Here is a 19,315-nt window from a genome sequence, read left to right as displayed (position 1 = left end):
TCTGTCTTGTCATCATAAGCAATGAAGGACTGACCAAAGCATGGTGGACATACAGTCCTCAGTCCTTATTCTGCCTCCCATAAGCTCTGACAGAGGGAGAAAAGGCAGCGTTGTCCCCCTATTATATGCTCCAACCTCCCCTTCCAACCACTACTGTTTACTTTCCGCTTTCTTTGAATATAACAATAAGGCCATTTTATGTGACACTGTTACTTCTTATTTTGTTATGTTACAGGATCATTTTATGCAGTTAGCTTTTTACCCCATTTGTTTCTCTCTTCCATGATTTTAGCTCCTTTGTTTAAGGCAGGTCTTAGTATTTTTGTCTTTTGTGTAGTTATTTCAACTCTGTTTACTTGAGAAGCAGGCTTTGAGCCTTGTATAATGTAAATGAAAGAATTACTTTTTCAAATATTATTTGTTTCTTTTTTTTTTTCAAGATAGGGTTTCTCTGTGTAGGCTTGGCTGTCCTGGAACCTACTCTGTAAACCAGGCTGGCCTCAAACTCATAGAGATCCACTAGCCTCTGCCTCCCTAGTGCTGGGATTAAGGGTATGCACCCCCACACCCAGCTACTATTAGTTTTAAGCACATGGGGATATGAACTATTAAAGTTTAAACTATAATAATTAAATAAAACCATGTAAATACACAATTTGGAAAACAAAACATTCCAAAATCTTTGAGAAATTCACTGCCTTGCTGAGTGGCTAATATTGATATTAATAATTTCTTATTATCCCCTGATCTTATTTATTTTGCCATATGTGTGTATCTTGAAAAATATTTGCATTTATGTACTTAAGAAAATTATGAGTAAAGCTTATTACAAATATTCTTTTCATTTTTTTTAACCATATGTGTGTACATAAGAGAAATCTGTCCATTTTCATTGCTGTGTGACATTCTTCCTTGTGGATACAATAGGATTTCTTTGTCTATTCCAGCATTGGTTATCATATGAGATTTTTATTTAGCATTATTAAAAGTGCTGTTGCTATATGTATTAGTGAATTTTATGGTTGCTGTGACAGAATCTGTGAAAAAAGAACTTAAGGAGGAATAGTTAGTTGTAGCTCACGTTTGAAGGCATTGTTATCGACAGGAACATGAAGCAGCTGGTCACAGGGTGTCTTAGTTATTTTCCTATTGCTATGAAGAGACATCATGACCAAGGAAACATAAAAAAAGAAAGCATTTAATTGGGGTCCCATGGTCCTAGAGGATTAGAGTCCCTGACCTAATGGTGGGATATGTGGTAACAGGCAGGCATGGTGCTGGAGCAGTAGCTGAGAGCTGACATCTGATCCATCAGCATCAGGCAGAGAGAGAGAGGGAGAAAGGAATGGTGGGAGCTTTTAAAACTTCAAAGCCCTCTCCCAGTGACACACTTCCTCCAAGAAGGCCACGCCTCCTCATCTTCTCAAACAGTTCCATTCACTATGGACAAGTGTTTATGGGAGCCGTTCTCATTCCAACCATTACACACTGTGTCCAGAGTCAGGAAACACACAGAGAATGGTGATGCTCAGCTGCTTTCTCTTTTTCACTCAGCCGGGGATATCAGCCTCTAGAATGCCTCACCTACATTTAAGGTAGATCCTCTCCTCTTAAACTGTTCTGGAAATTAATGTGTTACCAAGGTGATTCTAAATTCTGTCCAATTGACATTTAGACTATCCATTTCAGGGGCTGGAGAGATGGCTCAGTGGTTAAGGCCACTGGCTGTTTTCACATAGAACCAGAATTCAGTTCTCAGGAACCATCTAGTGGCTCACAACTGTCTGTAACTCCAGCTTGAGAGGATTTGATGTGTTTTTTTTTGATACACACATACATACACACACACACACACACACACTTCAAAAAATCTAAAAAGATAATTATTCTTCACAGTACATACATATATATGTTCAAACAGTTTGGAAGATACACAGCTCTTTACTCTTTTGTGGTGTCCACTTAGACAGGCACAGCACTCTGCTTTTTCTTTCTTACTGTGGTCCTGGAATCTCTGGTATAAAGTTACCTGCAAGTGGTGGTGAACAACCTTTTTCTCCTTAAAACTTCTTTTTTTTTTTTTTTCTCACTCTTGAATGTGATAACTACTCCATACTATATTTTTAGGTTAAATAAAAATGGACTTTGATTTTAATAAATATATACCTCTTAATGCCTTTTCTACTCACTTTAAATTTATTTGAATGAATATTTGTCCTGCATGTATGCATGCATACCATGTGCATAGCTGTTGGCCAAGGAAGTCAGAAAACGTCTTTGCATTCTTGGAAGTGGAGTCATGGATGTTGTGAGTCACTGTATGGGCACTTGGAATTAAACCCAGGTCCTGTACAAGAGAGACAAATGTATTTAACAGCTGTGGTTTCTCTCCAGCCCCTCTAATTGCTTTTAAGAACTTCTGTCTTTTGTTCTCTGCAGTTTCTCCATTTCAGATGGCCAGCCGTTTTGTTCATAGGTACTATAGGAATTTTGAAGGAAGATCTCACTATGTAGCCTGAACTCGTAGGAATCCTCCTGCCTCAGCCTCTCAGTACTGGCATCACAGTGTCCCACCATCACACCCAGCTTTGAGGTTAAACTTGTTTGGAACCAAGGCTGTTCTAATTCTAAGGATTTGTGACATTCCTCTCTTCTAGAAAGTTCTGTGATAATATGCCTTCAGATAATTCTTCTCTCTTGTCTCCATTTCTATTTTTGGAAAACTCACTGGCTGCTATTAAACCTTTCAGACTCTACTTTGTTTCATGGATATTTCCTACGTTGGCACCTGTAATCTTGATCCCCTAGGTTTCTTTCTACTTCTTTACTTCTGCCTCCGTTATTTCTAATCTGCCATTTAACTTATCCACTGGATTCATTATTTTCATACCACGAACTTCTACTAGTTCTGAAAGTATTATTCCTGCCCCCAGGTTGTTCAAGTTTTATTTCTCCTTTTTTATGTTTTTATTAAGAGATTTTCTATTTCTCTTTTAATGCACATTTCTTATCACTGATGTTTTATGGATCTGATCCTGCTAGTTATTCTTTTGATTGGTTCCTACTTATTGGTACCCCTCCCTGTTTCTGAATGCAGAATTTTATTATGAGTTAAGGTTTACTGAGAAACTAGGGAAGATTTTTTTTCCTCTTCACCCAAAATTAAAGTAAATTTTTCTTATAAACTCAGTTATGGGGGGAAGATTCATCAACATGCATTTATTTTTTATTATGTTTATTTTCTTGTATGTAAGTGGGAATGCATGTGTGTACCAGAGCACACTTGCTGCAGGCCAAAGGACAACCTGCAGGAGTCAGTTTTCTCTTTCCACCATGTGGGTCTCAAGATCAAACTCAGGTTGCCAGGCTCAGTTGCAAGTGCCTTTACCTGCTCGACAATCTTAACAGCTCAAGATTCGTGTTTACATTCAGGTCCTTTTTGGGGCATCTTTAAATCTTCTTCTTGCTTTAGGCTGATTTTCCTGTCTTTCACATGTGGTCCTCATCTCTGATTTTTTTGGAACAGAAGATGAGCACATGTCCCTTGGAGCTCCCCCGGCTTCAGTGACTCCCTGGGTCTCTTCATGTGTCATGCTTTTAGTTGTTCCTCTAAGAAGCGCCTTAGTTAGGGTTTCTATTGCTGTGAAGAGACATCGTGACCAGGGCAACTCTTATAAAAGAAAACATTTAACTGGGGCTGGCTTACAGTTTCAGCTGTTTAGTCCATTATCATGGACATTATTAATGGACATGGCAGCGGGCAGGCAGACATGGTACTGGAGAAGGAGCTTAGAGTTCTACCTCTTGGATCTGCAGACAACAGGAAGTGAATGAACTATCTTCCACACTGGGGGTAGTTTGAGCAAATATGAGACCTCAAAGCCTGCTCCCACAGTTACACACTTCCTCCAACAAGGCCACACCTACTCCAACACACCATACCTCCTAATAGTGCCACTCTCTATAGGCCAAGTATTCAAGAACATGAGTACATGGGGCCATTCCTATTTAAACCACCACAGTATCTGCCTTCTTTCTTTGCTAGTTCATTCATACTGACTTTTTATATTTATTCTAAAATCATCAATTACAACATGTAATTATGAATGGTAAAAGTGGAAGTCTTAGTTTTCAGCTTGATGACTTTTTTCATGTGTGTGCACATCTGGTAAAATGTAACTAGGAATTCATACCATTGCCAAACCCTTCCATGGCTCATGCCACTTTTTAGCTGTTTGGTTTGAGACAGGGCCTCATCAAGCTGGCCTGGATTCCTGCTGCTTCTGTCTCTACCTCCAAAGTCCTGGTACCATGAGTTCACACCACAGAGCTTAGCTATTGTTGCTCTTCTTAGAAGAGTTTGGACATTGCCATCATTACATCTCAGAATCAATGATTTCATTTAAGCTTGTCTTTGCAAGGTTAATGTTTGTGCCTTTTAAAAAGATTTTACAGAAGTTTGGCCCAGTTTCCTCAATCCCTCAAACCCCCGATTCGTGATTTTGCTTCTTCTTTTGCACTCTGTTGTGTGCACCTTTAACTCTTTGTTGTCTTTCCCTCCTGAAGGCACTCCGGGTCATGGGAAGAATAATGCGTGAGTGCTGGTATGCCAACGGGGCAGCCCGCCTGACAGCCCTGCGCGTGAAGAAGACCATTTCGCAGCTGTGTGTCAAGGAAGACTGTAAAGTCTAGCTAGCACCACAGACAGACAAAAGGAAACCTGCCGCAGCATCCTTTTGTGTCTCCTGCTTTGTGTAAATGTTTTTGCTTCTTTTTGCCATGTTTTGTTTTAGTTCTACCTCAATGATGATTCACGACAGTGTTTAGGTGTCCCAAAGGCAGCATGAAAAGATAACTCTAAAGTTAAGCATGGGCAAGTCTTGACTTTTCCAATCTCCATGTTGTCATTAATTTTATTTTTAAAGGTGACACAACTCATTTTTTTTTTAATTTAAGGAGGAAGATGTTATGAATATAAAATAAGCTACATAAAATACAATCAAATTGTTGTTTTACTTGAACCATGAGCACAAACAAATGCGGTGAAAATGTATAAAAAATGTGAACTAGGGCATATTATAGGAAAATAGGACTTTAGAAACTATCTGGACCCCCCTTGAAAAATGATGTTTGCTCAGAATGTTCATATCTAAAACCTGAAATGGTGGAGATCATCAGCGGGTTATGAGAGCAAGGTGATTCTCTCCGTGCTTGCTCTCTCCTCCTGCTTGTCACCCTCTCCATTACCACTGCAGCCTTCCACAAGTAGTTAGAAAGCCACCCGAGCTGTTGCTTCTGATGTAATAAAGAGGCCCCTGACGTCTTGAACACTGTGAAATGTTTCAGAGTCACAGAGCTCATGCCAGAGATGGTAACAAACCCTGTGATGACAACGAACACTGTGAAGTTAGCTGGCCCTCCACATTCCCTTCAATTCCCACAGTTCTTTTCTTCCTAAGCAGGAGCATCTTCAGTTATGATATTTCTAATTTAGTCATATAGATACTATATTGAGTATTCTAGAAGACCATAGTGGATTTGCTAGAATCTCAAAAACAACCTACTATCATTTCCTTATAAAAAAAGTCATCACTATTCCATTCTTTAATGAGAAAAATGTTTTCTGAACATTGCCAAAGATTGACCAAGTATAAACATATATTGTCTAGAGATGTATATCTTAAGATGTAATTACTTTGGAGTATTTATTTAGAAATAAAATGACAAGAAGATAAACAAGGAAATATGTTGAGAAAATCTAAGAGAGCTCTTCCAGAAGAGTTTAACCTCTGATTGGTACAGAGAGGACCACACTGGTTATTAGAAGACATTCTTGGCCTTTTAAGAGGAACTGTGAGTAGAGAGTTTTGGAGGCTCTGCCTCTATTCTCCTTTTTTGAGGTATGAAATATTTAACAGGACACCTGATATTTCATTCAAATGTACTATACTGCTTTAGTAAAGGTGATTTAACGTGTCTTTCAGTGTTCCCAAACTCCATTACTCAGAACATTCTTCTGCCTAGATGTGTTTTCTGACAGCATCTTGAAGAGTGACACTGCACACTAGCACATCCAATTCTTTGAGGGTTCTGGCAGTAAAGACACATTACCTGGATATTTTTAAGGCCAAATATTTGATCAAGTATAGTGCAGTCTTTTCATTATAGGTAGGGCAAAATTTTACTTTCTGGTGTTTTGATGTTCTACACAGTATAACATGGGGAGTCCCGTTCTGAAGGATGCACCTAAGTTTTCCACAAGAATACAACTTCATGTGTACATTTCACTGTGGCAATATGATATGAGATTCACTTCATTTGACTAGGCTGAGATCAGAGAAACAAAATGCCTTGATGACTATGGGGTTTGCCTATATTTCCGTTCTCAATCATACATTCATCCATTTATAAGCACAGAGCACCCCATAACTCACTTGCCACAATATTGGGTACAAGAGGGAATAAAAAGATAGATAGGTCCTGCCCTCAGGGATTTTAAAGTCTAATTTGGGAGTGGGAAAAAACATATGAGTATGAGGGAAGAAAGTAAATTGACAGATAAAATATGCAGTGGGATGTCTTGAGTTCTGTGTGACAATGCTTTCTAGAATAGGTCTGAAAAATCACTTCCAATTTGCAACACATTTAGAAAGGATCTTTATTTAGATATTACAGTCTAATTATATTATCAGTATCGAAAAGGTGCGCCTATGTGAATGGATGTTAAAAGGAACCGTGTGAAGGGGTGATCTGGCTTGTGTCTATTACCTTATTTCACACAGTTTCTGCATGAAGGAAATGAAATGATTGACCTAGATGATTGTATTCAAATCTTTAATAAAAACTTAATACATCCTGTTCTATTTACCACTGTTTTGTGAATATACTTACTAGATTTTTAAGAGAGGATGTTTTAGCATCTTTATTTTTTGTCATTATGTTTTATAATTTATCTGATAGTATGCAAATGTAACTTATATTTTATTGATTCAGATTTCACTGTGGAGAAATCTGCACATTGCTGTGTTCTGAGACATTTCCCTTGTTCTTTTGTTGCTGAACTGTAATTCCTAAGTAAATAGTCTTGAAGGACAGAGGAGCAAATGTGTAAGGGGACAGTAGAACTTGTTTTTCCTTAACTCTCAACACAGTTAGACATAGAAACTACTCACTTATTAAAAATAGAGTAACATTTAGAGAATAAGGCAGATTTACTGTACATACCTATGCAGTTCAATTTTATACTACATGTTTTAAATGGAATGTCATGTAATAATTGTTCCTTTTAAATATTGTTATGAGCAAAAATATCTTCTTAGGGTAGGTGCACAGTGACATCGTTGTCTTGCTCCTTATGGATATTTTGGCTCTGGGTATAGCATAGAGCTTAGGAATGCTATTATGAATTTTAGTACTGTATGCAGAAATGATGGGACTTATACACATCATCACTTCTTGAAATATGAGGCACGTTATTTGTTGTCGACATTTGAGCATGAATTTGTTGCCTTATAAGTTGTACGTTTAAGTTTGTAATCAGTACCAATTTTGTTGTATGCATTCTTCTGTGTCTAAAATATTTGGCATGTCACATCTAGAATTCTTAATTTATGTTCTGCCTTGAGAGTTAAGTGAAACATGACTGTCGTGCTCTATTTTAAGCCTAGCACTTGCTTTTCATCTTTATACTTTCAATTAACTTTGCATTTTAAATTTCCATAATTGTATGAAAATAGTAACCTGATTGCAATGTCTGAAGAACTTAAAATCAGTTTTTATTTTAAAATGAAAAATCTACAATACATTCATTAGATCAGAAGTTCCACAATAACTTATCATTTCCAATGCTTCTAATGTTGCAGAATGATTAAACAAAAGAGAAATCTACTGTCCTGGAATTTTGCCACCATGTGACTTACTGGGGCAGAGCAAACTCAGGGCAATCTTGGCGTCTAAGCAAAAGTCCCAGGGATCTACTTAATGCATTGCCTGAAGGCAGGGAGCAGGCATCTGCCATCATACAAAGACCAAGAGAACAACTTAAAATTACATGACAGGGAATAGTTTTTGAGTGATTCTTGAAAGTAAACATGAAATTTTCCATAGCTAAATAAATTCATTTAAAATGTGGAAATTTTGACTTCCTATCAAGCAGTTAGGGAAAAATAACAAATGTATCAAAACTGGTAGCTGAGGTCTTCAATAATCATTTCCTTTATATGACTTTAAAAACCAACATTTACCAACTACTTAGAAATGTTGATGCTTAGTGTCCTAACATGACGTCACTGTAGTTTTGAAGCTATTACCTCTTTTGATTTGTGAAATGTAATACTTCACAGCGAACAATGCTGAGTTCTAGTTTCAGCTGTTGATTCTCACTTGGATTTTATTCACTAGCTTAGTGAAGACAGTCACCAAGAAGATAGCTTTAAGGGCTTTTAGGATTTTTTTTTCCTTTTTACAGGATTCTTTTAAACTAAACCAAAAAAACTAGAATGCAAAACATTCTTTAAAAATATAATATTAATCAGAAATTATAGTGTACACATTTTTTTTTCAATGAATTCTAATGCAAACTTTGAGGTGCTTGGCTTTCTTTTTGCCCTCTAACTTTTCTTTGTTTCATTATTTTTCACCTTCTTTTAAATTTAATGTTCCTTCACCATCTTCCAAAATTATAGTTACTTCTTAATTATTTTTAAGCGTAGCTATTATTTAACTTAACCATCATAGAATTTTACATTTGTGATGGAAAAGAAATCCCTTAGTGATCTAAATTATTTCATATGTGCCACAGTGCAAAATGAAATCGAGAATTTAAAAAGTTAAAGTGCTTCAGAACTTGATTCCAATATTTTGTAGATGAAGAAACTGGAGATCAGACACAGGATGGCTGCTAATTATTGTAAAATGTGGTGGTGACATCCACTTCTGCAGCCCTGCTAACTTTTACAAATTACAAAGTTAATCAGCATGTATCTAAACCTGCTGTGTACGTATATTAATGTATATTAACATAACATGTCGTTCAGTGCTGATGGTCAAATCCTACTTCCATGTGCATTTCCATGAAAATAATTTGCTCAGATCTAAGTCAGTAGGAAAAATGAAAATAGGCAAAAACGAGGGTTTTAAAATAGTCATCAGGCTAGGTAGACAAACCCTGGAGTGCTGATAAAATTGAAGATGCAATTGAAGAATGACGTGTTGTGGAAGTTCTCAGTGCAGGCTGGAGATGCAGGTCCGAGCCAGAGGGCTTGCTTAGCATGTGCAAGGATCCGGGCTGAGTCCTCAGGGATGAAAAGAGAAAGAAAGAACAGGAAGAAAGGAAGAGAAGGAGGGAGGGAGGGAGAAGAAAAATATTCTCAATGTGAGTAATAATTACGGAAGCTTTCAGACTCTTATCCTGCTTCCTTCCTACACACATTGGTCATCTTGCTTGTGGTGGAGTAGGTGGAAGATGATCTGGTGCATGAATTGGGGGCTGTGTTTGCTGTCATCTATCCACTTTTTCTCTCCTTAGCTTTGTCTTGGCATTATTCCTCACCCCCCAGGGGCAGGTTTCCTAAAACCCAAGTCACTCCATAGTTCTGTCCTTTTGTGTTTGAGCACTGTCCAGATTGTTACACAGTGAACCTCTTAACAAGGCTTTAATCTCCCCACTGTGTATAAGAGGTTTCGCCTCATCAATTCACTGCTGATTATTCTCTTGGCACTGGAAAGAGGGCTTTGTTAATGGCAGACATGACTTTCTCTTAAACTTTAGTCAGACTGTCTGGTTAGATTCTAGCTTTTAGCTAAGGCATAAAGAATGCCTGCTCCTGCTTTAAGGCTGAATTCTGCTTGAGCAGTGATTTGAACAGACTGTAAAATACATGTCCCTCTGATGTGAGTGCTCGAGTTACTTCTGTGGTAATTGGTGCCACTGGATCGTTTTACTTCTGCCATCCTTTTAGAATTATTTATTTATTTATTTTCATGTGCTTTGGGTGGTTTGATGTGTGTGTGTGTGTGTGTGTGTGTGTGTGTGTGTGTGCGTGTGCGCGCGCGCGCACGCACCATGTGCATGCCCAGTGCTTGGAGAGGCCAGAAGGAAGAGTCAGGCCCCAGGAACTAGAATTATAGGTAGCTTTGAGCTGCCACATGAGTGCTGGAAACCAAACCTTGGTTCTCTGGAAGAGCAACCAGTGTTCATAGCTGCTAAACCACCTCTCCAGCCCTGCTTCCACCAAGAGTTTAGACTAAGCCATATGCCAGGCCCTTGTGAATGTAGATTGTACTGGAATTAGGTAACAATCTCCACTTTAAAATTTGTTATTGAGAACTGCCAGAATTCTTCTCCAGTTAGCTGTAAATGAACATAATATTTGTGGAAAAAAATGAGTTCCAGCTCATCCTCATTTTAATATTGCCAGAAATGCATTTTCTTCTTGTTGGTCTATGTTATACCACAAGAAGATCTTCCTGAACCCAGCCCTTTCCACTGGAACACTTACTTCCATGCTGGGCTTTAGGAATCTGACTATTAACACATTCACTAAGAGCCTGAGTGTGGTAGGAAATTCACCTCCTTTCCAGCATCCCACATGTGACTTCTCCACAGGGAATGCACAGCCTAGGCTAGCTGAGGACTGTGGTGAACTCTGCAATGGGCTCTTCCCTCTAGATATAATTCTATAACTCACAGAAGAGGACATGATGCATTTTTACATCAACATAAAATGCCTGGGTTAGCCACCATTAAGAAATTGGAGTGAAATGTAAAAATGGTTCTTGACATACACAAACTGAACACCTAATTCTGAAGGCTAAATACTTAGCTCTTCATCTCAGTATTCCCAAGAGTGACTGAGGCAGGAGGTTTACCCTGTTGATAGATTTTTCTTTCCCTACTCCAAATCACCTGCGGCAAGGCATGGGACCTTGATTTCTAGCCATCCATTGAGTTTTCATTCCATGGATGAATCTATTTATTTGCTTTTCCTGTAAAGGGAGGCTTGTATGTGAAGCTCTCAGAAAGCCAAGCAGAGACAGAGATTTATCAAAATATTCAATTTTTCATTGGCAAAATAGTAACAGCATTTTTTAAGGATCTGGCAGTTTTCTTCTCTCTTTATCAAATGAGGGTATCTGGGTAAAATATTAGACTCCAGCTCATCTCTAAAACGGCTTATGTCAAGTCGTGTACTCTCCAGACCCTAGGCTGGATAAAATTATTTGCACTTGATTGGGGTTTCAGGTTTTAAAATGACCTAAAAAGAGAAAATTAGATTCAGATCTTTTTTTTTTTTTAAAAAAAAAAGGATTTTGGATTGATTTTCAAAGCACTAATACTAATTATACTTTTCTTTGGGTAGTGTGACTCCTCTTCTACCTAAGAACACACCGCACGTGTCAAAACCGTTGCATTTTGACGTTGTAAAACCATGCCTTGAACTCTTGAACTACTGTGAACAGAGCTACTGTTGTAGAGACCTTTTTTGTAAGGTAGCTGATATTCCTAAGTATGTAAAAAGCTGTCGCTTTCCAGAGACAGGCTCAAATGAATGTATACAAGGACTGTGAAAAAAATAAATTGGGTTTTAAAATAAGAAATGGATGATAAATTGTATCCAAAATGTGCAGATGGGAATTGTAGTGTGTAGCTGTGTTTTCATTGTTAAAGGCTGAACAGAGTTCCACGGAGTCATGGATGACATTCAGATGTTTCATGAATTTCGAATCTGTGAACATATGCATTTTATAGTAATATATACTTATATTGTTTAGAAATAATGATATTTGAGAACTTAGTAAGAACTCAGTGATAGCCTTCATACCAAAATGTTTAACTTTGCCAACAGCAAGTCATAAAAGTATTTATTTTAAAGCTTTTTAATATTACTGCATAACTTCCTGCTGCCTCCAGGTGTACATACTTCTCTGCCTAAATGTTATATTTTTATGTATGCATTTTCAGAAAGCATATTGTTTTGTAAAGTGGCAAAGACAATAAATTAAGCACTCCTTGCACTTGTTTCTGTAAGGCATAAAGAATTCTATTTTAAATAAAAGAAAATGTGTCATATGTTGGTATCCATGTGCTCATACTCCATTTCACAACTGTGTTTATATTTGTATGCTGAGTGCAGGCAGGGTACTGGCGATTGAGTACTGAGTTCTGGTTGCACTGGAATTTCCCCCTACCTTCCCTCCCTTCTTCCTTCCCTTCTTTTCCACCAAGTTATATAGAATTCCAGAATTTCAAAGCCAGAAACACACTTATTTAAGGCCATTTTTCTGAATGACATTTAGGACAATATGTTCTTAAGGGTTTTATCTTTTCAATATTTTGCATTAATTTTTCCAATTTTTAATTTTATGTGCATGTTTTGCCTACATATGCATGAACTACATACAGTGTTCACTGAGGCCAGAAAAGGGTATTGCATCCCCTGAGACTGGACTTTCAGATGGTTGTGAGTCACCATATGGGTTGTGGGAATTGAACTCAGGTCCCCTGGAAAAGCAACCAGTGCTGTTAAACTGCTGAGTCCCCCCTCCATCTCCCCAGCCCATTTTGCATTTTAAACATAATTTATTGAAGGACCACCAGCTTGACCTGCTCTCAAGCCTAAAGAAGCTTCTATCACACTTCAAAATCGTAACCACTCAAGCCATTGACAGGCATCTCCAACATACAGAATAAACTCTGTCTTCACTGCTGGCATCCCTACATTCTTCTCCAGACTCTGGCTTCCTGCTGTTTCTTGGACTTTCAAACATATACTTGTCCTAGGTGTTTGCCTGGAATGTCCTTTCCCTAGATGTGTATGCACTACAAGTGTCTGGCAGGGTGTCACCTTTCCTGTGCTTCCCCCATCATCCACAACGAACTTGACCTTCCTTCTCATTTTTTTAAATTGCATTTATTTCATTTAGCACTAGTTGACTTTACTTTCCAACCTATGGATGGATATAGATTCACGAGGTCTAAATCCCTGAGTATTGGATTAGGGTATTTGAAGATACAGTTGTAATGTATGTGTGTGTGTGTGTGTGTGTGTGTGTGTGTGGTTTTCAAGACAAGATTTCTCTGTGTAGCCCTGGCTGTCCTAGAACTCACTTTGTAGATGATGGGCTGTCCTCGAACTCACAGAGATCTGCCTGCTTCTGCCTCCTGAGCCCTGGGATTAAAGGAGTGTGCCACCACACTTGGCAAAGATACAGTTTTAAAACCTTAAGAGCAGTGCATTGTTTGCCCAATGAGACCCTACAGTCCCCAACTATTTGTAATTAACCTGGAGAACATTTTATCGTAACTAATGATTATTTGGGAGCAATATCACAATTTTGATGCTTTGGGGGCTTGGTAAAAGAGGCAGAATACTATGTTGGTTTTACTTTTGGTAAAAGTCTTGAAATTCTTTTACTTCTTTTTAGTTTTCTTTCGGGGAAAACAGCTTTGTTAATAAGCACCCCAGGGATTTTTGTATTAAGTCAGTACTAAATAGATTCATAAGCAATTTTTATTTTAAAACAATTCTAATTTTTATTTACTTACATATTAAAAAGAACTTGCTAATTAAAAAACAAAAAGCAAACAAAAAACAATCACACACCAAAATTAACAAGACCCCAAGTCTATGTAGCTCAGTGAACCTGGGTCTAGTTAGAGTGGTCAATCTGAAGCTGTGGAGCTGCTTGGAAGACAGGCACTTTCACTGACCCGGACCAGCAGGTGGCTCTTCTGCAACGTGCTCCTGAGAGGAAGGACTAGGAGAGGAGAAGAAGATGGAGACAGGAAAGCTGCGGTCAGGAGGTCTTTCACAAGCTATGTCTTATGTCTAGCAAGTATATTAAGAAGTACAGTATCCTATATACAGTTTGCAGGGGGGAAACAGAGCGGAGTCAGCGGAAACTATAACACAGTCAACAAAGTCAGTAGGAAGTGGATCAAGCAGTGTTGCTTGAAGGGCACATGGGATGTTTCAAGTGCTCCACAGAATGAAAGCTCCCTGGTGGCCTTGAGACTGATACCCACAGCCCTTCAGTGAGGGGAGGGGAAGATGAGATCCTGGGCTTCCAAACTGTAGCTTCCTCAAGGGCCTGGACCCTGACCTTTACTAGCTTTGCCAAGCTGATTTCTCCCCTGTACATCAGGGCCTCAGGGAAAGCCCTAGTCAGGCCTGGCCCCCAACATTTCACTATCAAATGTATTTTTTATATACTTGCTCTCCATAAAAAAATAAAAATAAAATGAAATAAAACATTACTTTTGACTCAAGGTTTCACCATATATCTTAGGCTGGCCTTGAACTTACTGCCCTTGAAGTGCTGCAATAATAGATAGGGTCCATTATGCTAGGGAAATTGCTTTAACAATTCTTAAGTCAGTTCTGAACTGGTTTTCAGCACCAGCTGTGTCCCGTGGCTGGAGAGATAGGCAAGTTATTTACCTGAGTACTGTCAACTGTGATGAGTGTGGGATAACTCAAATGAGCTGCTTTCAGAAGTCCAGTGGTGGCTTTTGATTCCTCAGGCCATCATTTTTCGATTTCAGTGTCTTAAGTTTTCAACAAAAATTTGTGAGATTCATGCTAATGAAATTGTTTATCTAGAGTGTAAACTTGAAATTGGATACATGCTCCCCACCCCCAGTTAGGATATATTTTTCGCCATTGGAGAGCCCTAAACCTAGACAGGAAGTAAGATTTTCCAAAGGGCTGCTTGTCTTCTAGAGGCAGTAAGTGTTCTGGGGGTTATTAAAGTTTGCATTGGATAGTTTCCTTAAAGTCTGCTTAAGTCCAGAGGTTTCCTCTGAGAGGTGTTTCCACGCACACTGTGGTTGATAGTTGTTACAATATCTAACAACATTATAATTATGATCACTTCTATAATTTAAAAGTTTTATTATTATTTTCTTTCATCTCATAGTCAACAAATATTTATCAGATATTGTTGCCAAATATACAGCAATGTAAGAGTCATTGTCAGCAATATTTCAATTTTGACTGATGAATTAAGTACATGCCATTTAGAAAGCCACCCTACAAAAGTATATATTGTTCTGTGTATTATATAAACTGGAAATGATATAACACCCACAAGAGATACTGAGCAAATTTTTGTTTAAAGAGAATGGTTTTCAAGAACTTCCAGAGTAAATTAAATAACTCCTAGAATCTTGAAGTGGTAATAAATATTTAATGGCAAGAAAACAAGACAGTGATGCATTTGAGAAGAAGACAAGGCAAGAACATAGAAAGCAATCTCACTTTAGAGGGTAGAAATAGAGCTATCCTAAACAGAATAAAAAACATGCTTGGTGTGGGTTCAAACATTAAATGTCAGTGGAGACATAGGACCTATGTGTCAATTCAGATAGAAGATCAAGGAAGTTGACAAGCTGAAGCTTCCGGGGCAGGAAATATCTGCATAAATCCAATGTGAGAAGAAAAAAAAAAGATAGGAGATCCCACAAACAGGCAGGGATGCCACTTATGGCCCGGAGTAACCTGTAGAAGGAATGGAGGCAATGTATAAAGATCGTGCTGATGCTGTCCTTAAGGGGACGTCTGAAGGTTTTAAGGCAGCACTAGTTGCACGGAGTTTAGCATTGAAGGCAGTACTAGCAGCATGGAGTTAGCATGTAGTAAAAGCAGATGGAAGCATTACCTTAAGAGTCTTGTCAAAGTAATGTGAAGACTCCTCAGGGTCCTATATCCCTCCCTGTTGTTAGTGAAGGATTTCAAGATGGCCGGCTATGTCTCACAAGCAACGCAACATAGTGTCACAAAGGGGAGAAAAGAAATGAAACATTTCTTCTTTAATCACTTAGCATAATAATTATGACCCAGACACACACACACACACACACACACACACACACACACACACACACGCCATTGAAAAAGGTCTACCTTGTCATTCTCTCTCTGCATGAAGACATTTCCAGGTGCCACTGAACTGTGCGCATTAAATTTCAAGTGTAACCAAATCGGATTTAGAACTACTAATGGCTGTTCCATAGAAGAGCCCTTGCCTCAGCAACTTAGGAAATTACACTTGATTTTCTTTTGAGTGTAACTCAATTGTGCTTGAAATTGTTCATTTGAACCCTTCTAAACAAGAAGCAGGTGGTTAAATGCGGGCCCTATTTAACATTTACACAAAACGTTCCCAGCACAATGCACTGTTGCCCTTTGAATGTCAGCTGCCTCTCCCCTCACTCTCACAGCCTGTCCTTCCCTGGTCATTTCACGTGACCTTGCTATACATCCCCAAAAGGAGAATTGGCTCCGATGTAGTTACCTGCCAGGGAGTATTAGATGGTTTTTATAGTCTTTCGGCGAAAGCTTTTAACATAGCTGAGGGCTGGTTACTGACGCAGTTTAAGAAAAAGGAACTGCTGAGTTTGCCTTATTTTAAATGGAGAAACACAGAGGGACGTAATCATATAAGAGAGTGAACCGGAACGGGGAAATACAGCCTAGGTGCGCCAGACATCAGAATCAAGGCTTTGCAAAAATTCATTTCAACCTAATGCAACAGCTCAGGTCTTTGCTTTCACAAAATCCATGATCTAGTTCATGGAATGCACTTGCCCATAGCTCAACTCTTCTTTGGCCAGAATATATGGGTGATACCGTAAGCATCTGCTGAGAAGCCTGCTGCCTTGAGGCACTGGAAGTTTATATCTAGGTAGGAAGGTGATGTTCAGAAATGTACACATGGTGTCAATTCTTTTCTGTAGTAGTCTTTTATGGAAGCAGGATACATTTTTCCTCTCATTTCTCTCAACCCTCTGCCCTACTGTCTCCATCATAGAACCCTTGACATCTTCCTCTATGTTCACTAAGGACTGACTCTGTGACTCTAATATCTAACATTTACCCAGGATTCTGCTTGACGCGCTTCCTCTCAAGTTATCCCTTCTTAGTGACCTCCTTTGCTCTTTGCCTTTACTAAGGCAGAGAACTCCTGAACATGTGTATTTGTTCCAGACTTCCCTCCTAAGCTCCAGAACTGTTGATGCAAAATGCACCACTCACTGCAAAGTCAGTCCATTCAAGTATGAGTGACCTTGGCTCAGAAACATGCAATTCAGCTACTCCAAATAATAGGATTCAAATGTGACAATGGTTTCCTGAAGTTCTCACAGTTATAGAACAAGACAAATCATATATCAAAGCACTTAGAACATATCAATGGAAGAACCATGAGGTGGACGGATTATAGCCAAGTCAGAAATCTCTGCTACAGGTTTTTGATAGTACTTCACAGTTTTTAAAAATTTAGTTTAATAGAAGCTATCAGTCTACAAACACATCCAAAGTGGTTTTATGTGACCGCTACAAGGATGTTCAATAAGCCACCAATGAATATTCATCAAGGGAGCTAAACAAACCCAAAGATGATTCGACTCTGTGTCAGGCACATTCCAACTCTTCACAGTCATGAGGTTCCTATCAATCACTCTTGAAGAATCCTGAACCCAGGTGTCCGTCATTCTTACCCCTACTGAGGAAACCTAGTTCATAACTTTACTGTTGCACAGCTTTCTGGTGTATCTGCTCGAATGTGACTCCAATGTGACAGCATCACTTCAGAGGAAGGATGCCATTTGATTTTTATCTTTCTCTTTAGTGTATTGCTTTTGGGATCCAACTGGTCTGTTGGAGGTTTGGGCACTTCTTTTTTTCCAGGGGGTGTATTTCTGGGAACAATCCTGCTCTATGAACACCCCTCACTTTGTGCTCCCCTTCATCTCATGAATATTTAGATTGTTTCCAGTTTGAAGCTATCTAAATTACTATTAAAAACCAAATGGCAGACATTTGAATTCATAAGATTAATGAAGACCCATTTACTAATTTGTTCTTGAGTGGTGTGATTTTATGATCTAACTGAACTCTGCCTACTCCAAAATAATAACAAATTCTATCCTATGAGTGGTAGAAGGTTCAGAGTTTTAGATTTTAGTTTGGAGTCTTCCGGGCATCTTAATCTACTTCCTGCTCATGATGGGAGGAAAGCCATCCTTGTATGAAGGGCCCATCACAGTAGCATCTTTCAAGAGTATCTTCCTATGTTTTAATATTGGCACCTTTATTAAAGTTCCCTTTGCCATGTGGTTTGGGGTCTGTATCTGATATCTGAACATCTATAAATATGCCACTCATACATGATCTGCACTATGCTTTTAATAATCCATCTTTAAAAAACACAACACAATGTCTCCAACTTTGTCATTGTATTTTGATCTTTCTTTGTGCTGTGCACAGTCCTTGAGCTTCAATAGACCCTGGAGAATCAGATCTTCACTTTTGTTTTATTTATTCATCTGCCTTTCATGCTCCCCTCCATAACCCACTATGTCCAATTATTACTTACTGTTAGAATGTTTACTGATCTTGTCAGCTTGATCTTGTGCAGGTGGCCATAGCTACAGTGACTGCAATGGCCATGACATCACTTAACAGTACTCTTCACCTTCTTCTGCTCCTTCTTTCACAGTGTTCTCTAAACCTTAGGTGTGGGTTGATATGCATGACCATTTAAGACTCAGATCTCTGATCACTTTCTCAGTGCTTTGACCAGTTAGGAGTATTAATTGTTAACCACTGCAGAGAGAAAACTTCTGGCCAAGGTTGAGGGCAGCACTAATCTTTGGATTCAAATATAAACATCTAGAAGGTGGTTTGACAACATGTTAGTTTAGCAAAACTGTTGTTGTAATAGGTCCTTCCCTCAGGTTTATGACCTGCAGAGCCATGGGCTTCTGACCAGGTTTACAGTACCAGGCATGTATTTCCTCCTGTGGAGCAGGCTCCAAATCCAATTGAAACACAGTTGGTTGTCTCCATAGCTTTCATGCCACCATTGTACCACTGAGTCTGGCATGCCTGACTGGATGGAGTAATAGCATGGAAGTTCACTGCTGTGAAATACCATTCATGGTTCTTCTCCCCTGGAAGTCTAAATAAACACTGGCTAGCACTGTGAAAGCTAGCCAAAAGGGAGGAAATCTTTAGCTTAGTTCTAGCTTGATTTCCCTATGTCTTGTAACCACAGTGTATTGGGTCCTCAGCAGTAGGGTTTTACCATATAGTTCTGGTGGGCAACCCATGAGCAAAAAGATAAAAGAAAGGTAGTAGTAAAACAAGCAAGCAGGCAAGCAAGCAAGCAAGCAAGCAAGCAAAACCCACCACCAACAGTCATAGCCTATGGTTTATTTTTTGTGGGCAAGGGAAGGTGGGATGGGGTGGGGAGCTCTGGAGTTTCCTTGACTAATAACTCATAAGGAGGTATCCCATGCCTAGTACTGAGA

At 38.8% G+C, this 19,315-nt stretch overlaps 1 protein-coding gene across 1 annotated transcript in view; it reads left to right on the top strand.

Moving 5' to 3' along the window:
- Positions 1 to 8,474, top strand: part of Acvr1c (activin A receptor type 1C) — a 46,176-nt gene extending 37,702 nt beyond the window's left edge. Inside the window, exon 8 of the mRNA XM_036184914.1 lies at positions 4,567 to 8,474. Coding sequence (XP_036040807.1) covers positions 4,567 to 4,692 — 126 coding nt within the window. The 3' untranslated portion in view covers positions 4,693 to 8,474. The remainder of the gene's footprint in view (positions 1 to 4,566) is intronic.
- Positions 8,475 to 19,315: the final 10,841 nt, after the last annotated feature.

Source organism: Onychomys torridus, chromosome 4, assembly GCF_903995425.1.
Source record: "Onychomys torridus chromosome 4, mOncTor1.1, whole genome shotgun sequence".
Classification (NCBI taxonomy): Eukaryota; Metazoa; Chordata; class Mammalia; order Rodentia; family Cricetidae; genus Onychomys; species Onychomys torridus.
The sequence above is the reverse complement of the archived record's forward strand: the minus strand, read 5'-3'. Positions and strand labels throughout refer to the sequence as shown.